The sequence below is a fragment of the Acanthopagrus latus genome, chromosome 5 (assembly GCF_904848185.1).
Source record: "Acanthopagrus latus isolate v.2019 chromosome 5, fAcaLat1.1, whole genome shotgun sequence".
Classification (NCBI taxonomy): domain Eukaryota; kingdom Metazoa; phylum Chordata; class Actinopteri; order Spariformes; family Sparidae; genus Acanthopagrus; species Acanthopagrus latus.
Window position 1 is genome coordinate 19,009,989 of NC_051043.1, and position 14,020 is coordinate 19,024,008.

Genomic DNA, 14,020 nt, shown 5'->3' on the forward strand with positions numbered 1-14,020 from the left:
AGTTTTGCATAGTGTGGATATGAACATACAGAATGCATGATATAAATAGTGAGGAATAATAGATTATTTCTAAGCATTATTTTATGTTGGCTGCCAAAGTTGGTTGCCGACAACAATAAAACTTAAAACCTCTGCTTACACACAGCACTTAATTGTCCAGAAACAGACCCAACCTTCTCTTGAATTTGTTTTTTTTTTTTTTTTCAGAAAAGGAATTACTGTGACATACACACTTCTCCTTTTTTCTTTCTACAATGTGGGTTTAAACATCATTTCCTGCTGCGAACTCAGACACTGCTCTTTCGAAACCCCTCCTAAATGTTTAGTCCGTACCTTTGAACCTTGACAGACGTAGTCCTTTGTGGATTGGATAACTCCTAACAGCTAAGGTTACATACATCTGTTTCAGCTCCTCATTCTGTCAACAAGACAAGAATTGTCTTGAGATCTGGAGGCAGACGGTAGTGCTAATCTTAACACTTGTTAAAGTCTAGCTTTGGATTTTTTTCTAATTGGCATCCATCAAAAATTGTATTCAACTTAAATTTTTTGGCTGAGGATTCTGTAAATGTCACTCTTTTTGTACTTTATTTAGCTCAAGGGCTTTTGAATTATAACTGTCCAGTTTGTCTGTAGCTATGACAGGATTTCATTCATGGCCTGCGGAACTGATGGCGTCCTCCACTTGAATGGGGGAAGTTGGTGATGAAGAGTCACTGTCAAATCTTATCAGAAACATTTGTCTCTTCATCCTGCAGTAATCAAATATGATTCCATCATGTATCACAATTGTATTATATTTTTGTGAAACAGTTAAATGAATGTGTTCCTCTCACTTCCTTTGCTCTTACCGGTGAGGCAAACCATTTAGTGAAGAGCCTGGCAGCTGATGTCATGTCCTGATTGGCACACAGTTGGTTTACTGCGACTGTCCGGCCATTCTTGATACCATTTCCTTTCATTTGTAGCACATAGGGGTTTCTTGGAGTTGGACTTTGAACCTTGGAGCTGCGGTAACAAAAAATCTGAAGTAATGCGTAGAGTTAATACAGACTGAATCTTGTATGTGTTTATTTTCCATAGTAAGAGATTTTTTGATTGGATATTGTGTAAAAGTAATGTAGATTTTATTGATTGTACCAATCCACTTGCCAGTGTACTCACATTTTATTGTGTTTTTTTCTGCCCACGTCTTCCTTTCTTGGCTCTGTGTCTTCCTCATCTTCTTTTGCGGGAGTAGGAAGTGCAGAGGCGCTACTTACGCACACGTCTGGATCCAAAACGGATACCACCTTATCAAATAACTGGATAGAAATGAAGACACCATGTAAATGTGTTCTGACGCAGGATTGATATTCATTCAGGCTTCATTCATTCATCCGTCTACTGGTGGCCTCAGGCGCTTCATCTCGACTTACCTCTGGGGTCATGTGATCCTTATAGTGTGGGAACTTAACAAGGGGATGCTGTTTGAGTTTTTTCTCCACAGCAGCGACATATTCTCTGCGTATCTGCTTTTGGATCATCTGCTTTGAGAAGCAGGCATGCTCTTTAGACACTGACCTTCTCTGTTTTTGACTGGAGTTGTTGTTTGGAGCGTCATGGAAAATGACTGGTGAGACGCCTGTCTGGGCCCCTGATGGGACTGATGAGCAATCACCGAAGTCCTCGAGGCTCGTGTTTACAAAACGGCAACAGCTGCTGGCTGAGGAAATCTTGTTTGTCTGTGCTTTAAGATACTTGGTCTGCAACCTTTCCTTGTACCTGAGGATTTACAAAAACAATTGAAATAGAACTTTACTCATCTAATGAAGCATTTGAGTTGAACTTTGTAAAGCAATTCAAGTATACGACACAATACAAGTGAAGTATAATGAATAACAAGGATACTAATTACTAAATACTAATTGCTAGGAAAAAAAATTAAGGTAATAAAAGTTTTCAAAATAGATGTAAATAAACACGGGTCATTGAAAGTGCTTGAGTTTATAAATATTGTTAAAGAATAGACATTTTTGAGTTTCTTTTCATTTCTTTTTTAATTTTATTTTACAGGGGCAATATGAGGGACTTTTAGTTTGAAATAAACAAAATGAGTAAAATTTTAAACAGATTGTAATAAAAGACAACTATGTATTGTGTTGCAGGGCTATCTACATAACTTGCCATGCTAACTAGCCAACCACGGACCTGAAAGCCTCCGTCTCCCAGCAGTCCAAAGCTCCTATGTGTGTTTTGTAAACAACACTCTTCCAGTCAGCTGTATGGCCAACTGAGCCAACAAGCTAACAATAGCTACCACCATGGACATATAAACAAGGTCACAGTTAGCAGTTACTCTGGTGATATGCTGCCCCTATTTGTTGTCAGTATGAAGTCAGCAGGTGGCCAATTCTAACACATTGCACCTGTAACATTAGTAAGGAGGGTGCGTTCAGCTGTCTGCATGCATGTCTCCTTGCACGTGCATCATTGTTTCAGGCGAACCCTGAGAGCAAGCAAGAAAGCTCATGTTAAGTGAACCTTGGAACACGGTATGTTATTGCTGCTGCTAAGAGTCTCTCAATCAAATAACTCCAATCATTTGTATCTCTAATTCGTGTCCATATAAACTGACAAATGTATAATTAACTAAAAGACAAAGGTCAAACACCTCACAAGATTTTGACATGTAAAAGGGGAGACAACCGGCTTTTACTTCACTCTGATATTTAGCATGAGCAGACTGATACTGCACATGAGTATTTTTCTTTTTTAAGGAGGGGGCTGCCTTTGTGTGTCACCCACACATAGAGTACTGCACGTCGCTCTCTTAACTCGTCTTTTTATATCCTCCTTAATGTTTTGCCAGTTGGACGCTCAGCTGTACTTAGTGAAGATCAGGCGCTGTGTGGTATCTCTGGCAAAAAGGAGATGATAAGACAATTTTTATTCTCTGTTGAGAGCCTGGAGATAAATCAGGCTACTTTGATGTGTTGTCTCTTCATATTGTTTCATGATTGGGTTTTTCTCTTGGTATCTGACGTTCTTTTTGTGACTCTTCAACGTTTACTGCTTGAGCGCTCTTATCGTCTTTATGAACTCGTACAGGTTTTGTAAGACAACCCGACATTAGCTCGTTGTGGTATCATATTTTTCACAGCAGCGCATTTTGAAATCAAGTCAAGCGTTTTGTTTCTTCTTGAGAGAAACAAAAGTAGCCTCTACATTTTAGCTGTTTTCTACCAGATTCAGTAACAATCTGCAATGACACACTGTTTCCTCCCAGTAGTTGAGCCATTAAGTAGTATTAGTTGCAACTCTATCCAAACCATATCCAAGTATAGTCAGAGATTTGATTTCTGATCAGCAATAGAGACTTTTTACAGAATAGTATTCTCGTGTTTCGGACGTCCATTTGTTGGTTGGTTGGTTGGTTTGTCAGCAGGATTACACAAAAACTACTGAACAGATCTCCACGATACTTGGATGGAGGATGGGTCGACCCAGAATGGACCCCATTAACTTTTGGTGCAGATCTCGATAAAGGGAAGGAGGCAGAATTGTTTTCTCTCTTTCTGTAACATTGTTCCACATTTTTGTTAATGTCTGAGGGGCAAAGTGATGATATATGGCCAAATTTCTCTGGACCCTTTGGACCAAGTTACCCGTCTCTTTCTGGGTGGGATCTTAGAAGGAGATCCTTAGCGTGATTGTGATGAAGAAGCTAAATTTGACAGTTCTATTGGGTTATTTTATTAGTGTGAACGCAAGCAGGGTTACTCTCAATTATACATTCAACTTACACATACTAACATACAAATACACAATGCTGCCCGGTGGTCAAGGGTTTGCAGCATTTTCCGCAAGAAATGCGTTTGTTTGTTTTTTTTTCTACAAAGTTTCTTAATCAATAAGTAGAATGTTAATTAAATTTTTGAATGTAATTTTTTTTATAGAAATTTAGTATGAAACAACATACAAAATTCATAGACTGATTTTATAGATCCATACTGACCACTTCTGTTTTGACCACATCTCAGTTTTTGTTGAGAACGCTTCTGGCTCAACTGCACATTCTTTTTTGCACTGTTGTGTGGTTGAGAAGAAAAAAATAAAAAAATAAAATACAGTGTATTTTGGAGTTTTTTTTGTTCTCGTCTCGTTGACTTTGCCTCTCCGCTCGGCTGACAGAGGGTGTTATATCAGAGTGTTCAGGCCTCATCTCAGAGGTATTTAAATCTTAAACCGGAGTAGGGGGTGGAGCAGCTGCCTCCCCTCTCCTCAACAGAAAAAATACATCAGCCGGCACCACGTACTGTGGGTCTATATGGAGCAGCTCAGTGTGCATTTAAATAGCAGTCTCTGCATGCCTTACACTATATACACCAACATGTTTATCTTATCTATTCGTGCCTCTCCCTTTTCCTCTGAATTCTAAGTATTTATGACCTGCCCTGACTTCCTTCTAATTCTGTGCACTCAGATGGATTCACTTCAGGTTGAAAGTAATAATTCCCTGACATGTTTATATACATTCTGACTCAAGCTTAAATGTTTTTTCTTTTTTATTATGTTCAGATAGGCCTACATAGGCTGTGTAATTCAAGCCCCCAAAAGAAAGATGTGACTTACCAAGGGAAGATGGGCCGACTGTTTTTTGACTCCATTCCTTTTTATCAGTAGGTTGTTAGTATTTAATTCTGTGATTCAGAAAACAGATAGGGTTTTTCTTCAGCAAAGCTCTATTTGCAAGGCTCGACAGTCAACCTGGCTCGCGGCCTTTCCCAAGTTTGTTTTTCGGTAACTATGCCAACAGCGGGGGATGTTGGGAGGAGACTCGGGTTTTACGTGGAAGCAAGCGGACACTTAATTGTTTTACGTTAAATCAAACACATAAAAGCATCCTTACAGTCAGCTAGTATTGGCAAAACACTAACACGCCTTGTTAAAGACACACACATTAATCTTAAATAGAAGTTCAAATTTAAATCAGTGCTGCTCTCTCACCGCGGTACGTATGGACTTTATATAGTGTAAATATAGTTAGAGTATAGATAGCCAAGATGCAGGGTGACAGAGTGTGAGGGGTGAAGAAATACTGAGATACTTTAGTTTACTTGAGTAAAAGTTGTTGTAGGCCTACCATGGGAAAATACTGCACTACAATAAAACTGTCACATAAATGTAGTGGAGTAAAAGTATAAAGTAGTATAAAAATGGAATGACTTCACATTTCCTCTTAAGTACAGCAGTTGAGTAATTGTGCTTGATATCTGGTTACATCTAAGTGCATTTATAGAGTTTGACTATGTGGTTACAGCTGCTGTGTGGTTTGAGTGACACTCACTATTATGTAATGAAAATTAAATACATAACTTAACCTGACCAAGGGTTGTTAAAGCATTAGGAATTGTAGTTTCAAAGAAGCCAGGCTGTTTCTCTCATCTTACAGAATGAGTGCGTGATCGAGGAAGACGTTTAGAAAAAATTATAGGATCAAATATGCTGTTCCTCCTCTGTGTGACGGTCTGAGCACTAGGGGGCTCTCCTTGTTAGAAAATTTGCGTCAGAGGTTGTGCCTTCCTGAACCAGAGCCCATTCCAACATCCTCTCTAATCATGGTCGATGAAAACCTTTAATTGTTGAAAGATATTTCTTGAATATGACCTCATTTCAGCTGTGGAATATGTATGTAAGTAGGAACAATTCAATGTAAATATACTTCACAGGTAAAAGCCCTATAAGTGCATAGGCATAAGTATTAATAGGCAAATGTGCTTAACGTATTGAAGTAAAGGTACTCGTGTTATGTGCATATTTCCTACTGTTTAAGTAGAATGTTAATGGTGTACCTTGTTGAAGTGGCACTCAGAACAGTAAAAGAAAATCATCCACACATTTAACATCAAATAAAATGGAAATATTAAAGTAAAACACCACCACCTTAGAATTTATAGATACAGTACTTGACTGGATGCGCTTATTCTCCCCAGAGATACTCGAGACAAGTTAAGACAACATAGACAGTGATGTTGTTTGTGTTGACTGGACTGAAGCACATGTCGTTCCCTTTGGGGCCGTTGAATTAACTAATTAGCCTGAGTTCAGGTCCCCGGACTCTCCCGCTGTTCAAACGCTGGGGGAAAACACTGCGGGGACAGAGGGACCAGTGTTTCCGCTTTTCAACGCTGGTGATCTCTATTTATAGCAACAAACTAACTTGGTAAACAGTTTCAATGCAGTCAGTGAACTGTCTAATGCACCGTGTCAGTTTGTTTGCCAGCGACATGGCCGGCCTGAATGCAGCCACAAAACAGTGACATTTGAATGCACACTTGAGATTTGAAACCCTCCCAGCTTCGGTTCTTTGTGTACTCTGTATTAAGTCTAGTGGAAATAACCAACAAGATCCTTTTTTTGATGCGGAAGTTAAAGCTCGAGCACCTGTTGAGTTAAAGGCGGTTGTAACTTCTATCAAAGCTTTATTTTTATGATTCTTTATTCTTTATTCAGGTTGTAGTCATAAGGCAAATCCAATAGATATGCAGTGTTTTAAAGAGACGTGAAGAATCCAAGGCCAGGATGAATTTGTTTATCACTCCAGTTGTCTTCCTCGTGCTGTCACAGGACTGCTCAGTTGTGGTGACGTGATGCAGCACCAACACTTCTCTATGAATGGATAATGTAGTCCTGTTGCATTAGCATGGCGGCATTCATCGGAGGAATTTCCAACTTTAAAATTGAAGATGGAGCTTCTCTCATGTGACTCCGTGGCTCCTAACAAAGCGCTTTAGCAGCTTTCTCCCACATTCCAAAGATCTGACCGGGGGTGACATACAGTGACCTGCAGAGGCCAAGTGTCGAGTTAGGCGTTTCCCTTTCTTCTCCTCCACGAACTTCTGGCGACCTGAATTAAACTATGCCACATCCATTGAGATAAACTCTATTTGTCGGGATTTTAACCCTTTCAGTCTGTGTGCAAGTGTGATTTCAGGCCTGTGCAAACCATGAGCTTTTTTTACAAGCAGCAAATTCAATTCTTTCACTGCAGTTGTTCCATGTGTTTATTCCCAAAATGAATAGCTCTGCCTGGGCCTTTGATGGAATTTGAAAATTCTGCCATGCTCAAGCCAGTAAAGGTGATTAATTCCTGCCTGGATACAGTCAAACACACATGCTATGAAGACGGCCACCTTTGATGTTGAAAGTTTACATTTTTTAGATGCAGTTTACGGGCATCCGTGCTCACAAGGAACTCCATATCAGTTCAGAGATAGTTTTATTCTTTGCCTTGGTTTCATTTTCTCATCCATCTACTTGACTGCAGCAAGGAAACGCCTAAAACTGTGTTTATGAGCTGCACCTTTCTTTCCTCTGCAGGAGGATTTCCTTCTCATGCATCCTGATGTATAAATATTGAAATCTGACACCTGTGTAATTAGTCATTGTCTTCAGACTGCTCTCTAAATGGTTGTGTGAAGATGGCCTGACTTGGGAAAGCTCAGCCCCTTTTTGAGAAAAAAGAAAAAAAAAGCTGAGGGTAAATGTTAGGACATGGATGACTTCAAGGCGTTGCATTTGCTGATGTGTGACCAGTCCAGAAGTAGCGAGCAAACAGAATCGAGAACAAATCCAACTTTGATGCATAAACCAATCCAAAATAATGGTAATCATTTAGATTCATCATTTCAGTGTATTTGCATGTATCACATCCATTAATTCTGACAGTAAAAGGAAGCCCCTGTTGATTATTTGTTCAGTGACATGCATTCTTGTGTTTGTTTATTTACACCACACATGCACACCAAAATAAATTTTAAAAAAAACAACAAAAAAACAAAGCAACAGGACAACTTTAATTTTCCTCCAGAGACTTTCTACTTCTAATCAACAGGAATAGTACAATCGGGGGAAACTAGTGGAATACACAGGAAATATTTTTGTTTATGGTCGAATCAGAGAGCCTGGCAGCATGCTGGCTATCCAGTACAATAACAGTTTACTGCCGTTTTAAAAGGGTCATCTACAGCTTTTAGGATGTTGAGCAACTGTAGAAAACAATACACAAGGAAGAGGATGTCCAGTAATTCCTTCCAAAGCAACTAGTAAAGGGAACGAACAGTCAAGCTCTTGACCCCACTTGCCGGGGTTATTGAACGTGCACCGCATAGTTTTGGGGAAGAAATTTGGTCAGAAAAAAAAGATCTTCATTTACTGATTAGCTAGATAAACTATCTTCGTGTTCATGACTAGATGAACTGAATAAGCAAACTGACCTTAAACGGCAACATGATTTCATACTGTTTTACTTTTACTTTTATATGTGGCGGACCCTGCCACCTTTTCAGCTTCAAAAGGTCTTCTTGGGACCTTATTTTCCTTTGAGAATAGCTTATTTATCCAGTTATGGAAAAAATATATCCAAATTTGCATTATTAGCTCATCAGTATTGTACATGTCAAATTCTGAGTTTGAAATTCTTCTCCAAAACTACATAGTGCACCTTTAATATTTGTTTTTGTATGTTAGTGTATTGCACTGCTAACTCTGGCTGTGTTGAGTTTAACAACTTGTTTTCAATCGGCTGTCTGTTGAAGTTAAGGTAGAATAAGTATGAACACATTAAGAAAAAGTGAATGTGTAAGTTCTGCCAAAACATCTGTTTTCATTAATGATCAACCAGAGCAATATTTTTTTAAGCGAAAATGTTTCATTAGTCAATAAAAACTGTCCATTACAATTTCCCACAGCTCAGGGTGACATTTGTAAATTGTTTATTTTGTCCCAATCACATTCTGAAAGCTAATGATATTCACTTTATAAATACATAAACCTGCAAAACTCCAGAAAATTGCCATTTTTGCTCAATGATTAACTGTAGAACATGAATCAATCATCAAATTATTGCCAATTATCTTTGTTTATTGTATTGCAGTGTTTTCTCAAAATGTTATGGCTGAGATGCAGCACCCAAGCCAATTTGGGCACCTCTGTGTTTTATGTTTTTATATTTCTATACTTTTAGATAGTACAGGTAGGATTTTTTTTTGCACAATGCACATTGTATGTATTTCCTTTCATGTTCCATGTTTTTGTATAGCTTTCTGTACATTCTACATTCTAGGTATTTTAGTAACTTGCATCTAGTATTTGTTGCCGTTAGTGTTAAACGTCTTGACTATAAATGTAGCTGCAGTAACAAAGTAATTTCCTGTAAACGATCAACTAAGTAAATGTTGGTCAAAATGAATGTAAAATGAATTTGAAGAGAATCAAAACTAGCCAAATTACTTTTCCCAGACTGAGTTGTAAAAGTTGGTCCTCAATCCTGTGAAATTCCATGTTTATTCATAATAAAAAAAAAAACAGGCAAAACATGTGCACCTAAGTCTCCCACAAATGTTAGAAAAACACTGCATTTTATATCCACTGTAAGAACAATATTAATAAACTGCAGCCAGTTAATATCACACATGTTTTAAGACTTCCATGTTGGCTGCCATTTTCTGTTGAAGAAGTAATACCATCTAAAGCTCTTCATCATCCTTTATTCAATATTAACTTTCTTTGTTTATGCAGCCTCACAAAGCCAGAGAACATCTTGCAACCTCAGTGTCCATCTCACTTGTAAATGAATGAACCTGAATTGTGGGCCGAGCTCTGTATGACAACGCATATCTTTTTATAACCCCCCCCACACACACACACACACACAAGCCCAGGGACAGCAGGCTAAGCCAGGTCATCGTGAAAATTTCAAAATCATGATGAACACTTTCCATGTTTTCAAAGTATGTCTCTATGGAGACGGACAGCATTATTTATTTATTTTTGCCACCGTAGTGTGGTGTGACAGCGCTTTCGTCCTTGAAATCTTAAATTTAAACTTTGTCGCTACATGTGGGAACAATGAGTTGCTGTCTCCTGTTACAAAACACATTAGCTGAATGGTGGGAAATGAACCACACCTAGGTGGACAAAGACATTCTATGGTTGGTCCATCACTTAACCGCTGTTGAGTAAATAAACTAAAGTCACACCATGAGAAAGCCTATACAATACATGGTACAGAAACAAAGAAACATATTAATTGTTCTTCAAAGAAGAGTAATGCACACAGTCCAAGTACAATATACAATATACTATCCATCTGTTTTATCATACATCACATTTTAAGTTAATAATCATGCATCGGCCAAAGTCAAGCTGATTTCACTACTTTAAGTTTACTTACTCAATTATTTAGATAACCAGTCGACTAATGTTGCGTTCAGGTGCCATTTGATGTTTGCAGAAGACGACAAAACGAGAAGACATAGTTACAAAAGCACCAGTCAAGCCTCGAATAAACAAGATGATGTGCAGCTATAGTGGCAATATTCTTTTTATTCATTAATTGAAGGATCTTCATCATTCCAGAACAATATGATGTTTTTGCCTGTTGCAACTTGTAGCTTTTTAAGTTGACCATTGACCTGACGTGCAAGATGATTTGTCAGACATGACAAACTGGAAAGGTGTTGTATAAAAAGAGGGGGCACCAAAAAAAAAAAAAAAACCTGGCAGGTTACTGAGTGAACAATCTGTCTATCACAAGCCAAACTTCTCCAGTCAGATCCGTAGTAGTTGAGCTCTACCAGCCGGGGGCCAACTGGAAAATCAAACTCTCGCCTTCAGTTACATTCATTCCTCCTCGCTTAATGGAATATAATCTCCAATTCTAATATAACAGGTGTTAGAGCCACATCTACGCTAACCTTTTGAGAAGTTGCTGTTGTTATTTCAAACTGTGACAGTCACTTATCTCAGTGTTTGTCACACCTAAACCAAGCCGGTGGCTGCCATTAGTTCCTCATGGGTTGCTGACTGGATCGAAAGCCACTGTGCTGAGACACAAGCGTTTAGCGTGAAACTTAACTCCTGCCCCAGTGAATCCTGCTGCCATGCGAAGCTGTGTTTATGTCGAACTTTAATGCATCATGGTTTTATTGATAGTTTAAAGTTTTCAAACTTCCAAATGGATGAAAGTATTAGAACGTTTTATTTATCACTTACTAAATTTTGGAAACCACAAGTTCAAACGTAATTAATAAATTGTATTTTATAGCATTATGATGCTTCTTTGCTGTACGTTTTTTCTCCTGAAAAGGAGCTGCTGGATAGATTATGCAGAAAGTATAATGTTTCTCTCTGAAATCGGTGGATAAGTTTAATGTACAAGCATCCCAAAATGATGCCCAAGTATTGTAATTAAATTAATATGTTCTGTTACTTGCCAGTACAGGAAAAAAGTACAGGACATTTCATCCAGTCGCTCAGCTTTTTTTCTTTCTTTTTTTTTTTTTTTCTGCACGCACCTTTCAGATTTCTCATATTACCTAACATTTCTTTTGTCTGCTACAACACAGCAAGTTCTTTCGGTCACTGTGATCCTCTCCAAGGAGAGCAAGGAATGGATTAGCCCAGAAATAAATTCAGTGTAGTGTACTCTTCCCATAGCACTTAATGGCTCAGTTTGCATTAATCACCTCCAGTGAAAAGGTCCGCCACTCCTCGCAAGTCTCCACTCCCACAGCTGTGCCTGTATATCAGTCTCTGGCCTTACAAAGACTGTCTCAGCCTCCAAAGCACCGTGACTGAATGTTTGGTACCAGGCTCCACCGTGGTGCGGCCCCCGTGGGGTCGAGGACACCGCTTACCATGTCACGTAGTATTTACAGAAAGAGTTAATGTTGTTTCTGTTGCGTTGATGTAAGGAGGGAGCTGCAGATAGGGAGGACAGATGATGGAATGTGACTGGTGGACTGTGCGGTTTTCACATTTTTCACACCATACAGACAAGAGATTGTTGCTGTCAAGCAGAAATACTTCTTCAGAATTTCATGTCAGAAAAACTGATTTGACCTGCGCTTAATTACCAAGATGCTCTGAGATTGTCTGGTTTAAACACAGATTTGGAGAAAAAAAGGCTTTATTAGAATAAAACTGGTAGTTTTCCAAAACCATAAAAATCTAAATTTACATTTAAAGTTGACCCACATTTGTATTTGTAAACTGCAGTTTAAGAATTCACATATCCCTTTCATTTTGCTTCACCTTTGAGATGAAAACTGTCTTTTCAGGAGTAACAGCTTTGTTTTCAGTCATACTGATAAATTCATTTTGCTTATCATTTTAGATTTTTACAAAAACATACTGGCGCTCCTTCTTTTTAATTTGTCCACATCCAAACCCCCGTCTCCTGAGGAGTGTGAAATTCAGAAGAGAAAAATGCAAAATGTTATGATTTAATAGTTTAAACCCAATGGCCAAATGCTGTGTTCCGTATCAATTTTTCCCCCGAGATCACAAGTAGGAAGAAAGACATTTTCCTGATTTCTGTGGAACACAGCATTAGTAAAGCCTCATAGAGATTTGATAATGTGGACAGACTCTTTGCTGTCGTCCCAGCCACATTTCCGACTTCCTACTTGAAAATGTTCAGTGGGACGCCGCAAAAAAGTCTGAATTCCTACCTATACAGTTATCTGATGTCAACAATGACAGAACTCACTGGAAGGATATTGAGGATGTAAATTTAGACAACTGTATTTGTATAAGGCTAGTGAATAGGTACTTTCCCAAGTATAAAAGTGCCATAAACTGAAATGTGTAATGGCGTATGTTAGTTCATGTGTCTTTTTTCCTCCACTATTTCATTTAGAATGTGAAGAGGCTGCACTGCTGAGGGTTCAATTCTGTGTACACTTGCCAAAGAGAAATCCTGTTGCTACGATCAGAACCGTGTTCACTTTTGACGTCTTTGATGTCCAAAGCCGGAAGTTAAAACCACGAATTTCTGACCTTCGACACTGAACGCAGCATTAGACTTCTTGACCCAGTATCTGGCTCAAACACGTGTTTATCCTTTTTGCCTTGCCGATGGTCTAACTCATCCCCTCAGGCAGCTTTGTAAACTAGGGCGTCGGCAGTGTTATTTGCACAGTACAACAAATTGTTATTTGAAGTACGTGCGAGTCCTGAAAGATGTGAATCATTGTTTTCATACTGCGTGCGTTATTTGACATCTCATTCATCAGATTAACGGCGCCCAGCGAATCCACCCATCAAACCTCGAACATGGTTTACTGTTTAGTTGTGACCATGCCTGCAGTCACACTACATTCTGCCAACTTGATAACAACTCTCTGTTTACTTACAGAGTGAGTAACTGACTCTCAATTGAACTAGTATCATAAGCACTGGGTGTGCGAGGATGGTGACCTTAAATTACTCCTAAACACAATGTGAAGTGAAGCCCACATAAGGGAGCACATGGCCCATTTCGCACGGTTACCACGGACGACTCCGAAGAGCTGACAGTGCAGAATCTATGAAACATACAGAGAATACTTTCTCTCCCCCCGATACATGAATGGACATCTGTGTGCAAAGAAATGCGCTCGCTGTTGAGCTGCATTTGCACTTCAGCCGTGTCTTCAAAGCGCAAACCAAAAGCTATTGGTGCAAGTTTTTTAGTAGGGGGGGATAAAATTTGTCAGAACACAATGACAGATTTGTGGGGAAGACAGACAGACACCGTTTCGAGGAGAACTTGTCCAAAATGATTTCGCCTCCAGATAAAAAGGCTCCTTGTTGTGGCACGTATGAATGCTCGCCCTATTCTCAACATCAACCCCTTCTATGATGAGATATCCACATGAAAAACATTCTCGAGTCATCAAATAGCTTTGTGTGTGCCTTCAAAGCTGGGTGTCTTAGCGTCCAACAAGTCCAAAAACAGAAGAGAAGGGGAAAAAAAAAAAAAATCAGTGTCGCTCTGCTGACCGAACATAAAAAGAAACCATTACAAAGGTTGAACTGTTTTACCCCTCTTCACCCTCCCACCCTTTCTTTTGGCAGAAAACAATGTTGCTGCATTACTTGACTGTTATCCTTCCCCCCCGATGATTTTCTTTAACATTTCTTACTTCTCTTGTTTGAACAGATGCCGCCCCCCCTCCTGCAGCCCCCCATCCTCTGGGACTGCAATGAGACT

General features: G+C 39.1%; 1 protein-coding gene across 3 annotated transcripts; it reads right to left on the reverse strand.

Moving 5' to 3' along the window:
* Positions 1–92: 92 nt before the first annotated feature.
* On the reverse strand, positions 93–4,758 carry zgc:158260 (uncharacterized protein LOC571389 homolog). Of its 3 annotated transcripts, XM_037098523.1 has the most exons (5): positions 4,615–4,758; positions 1,419–1,764; positions 1,165–1,304; positions 852–1,008; positions 93–752 (listed from the first exon to the last, which is right to left on the reverse strand). In XM_037098523.1, the coding sequence occupies exons 1-5, from the start codon at positions 4,647–4,649 to the stop codon at positions 720–722; spliced, it is 711 nt and encodes a 236-aa protein (XP_036954418.1). In that variant the 5' UTR covers positions 4,650–4,758; the 3' UTR covers positions 93–719. The 3 variants fall into 3 exon arrangements, with proteins under 3 accessions (XP_036954418.1, XP_036954417.1, XP_036954419.1); XM_037098522.1 differs by having other exon boundaries at positions 93–1,008; XM_037098524.1 differs by lacking the exon at positions 93–752 and having other exon boundaries at positions 842–1,025.
* Positions 4,759–14,020: the final 9,262 nt, after the last annotated feature.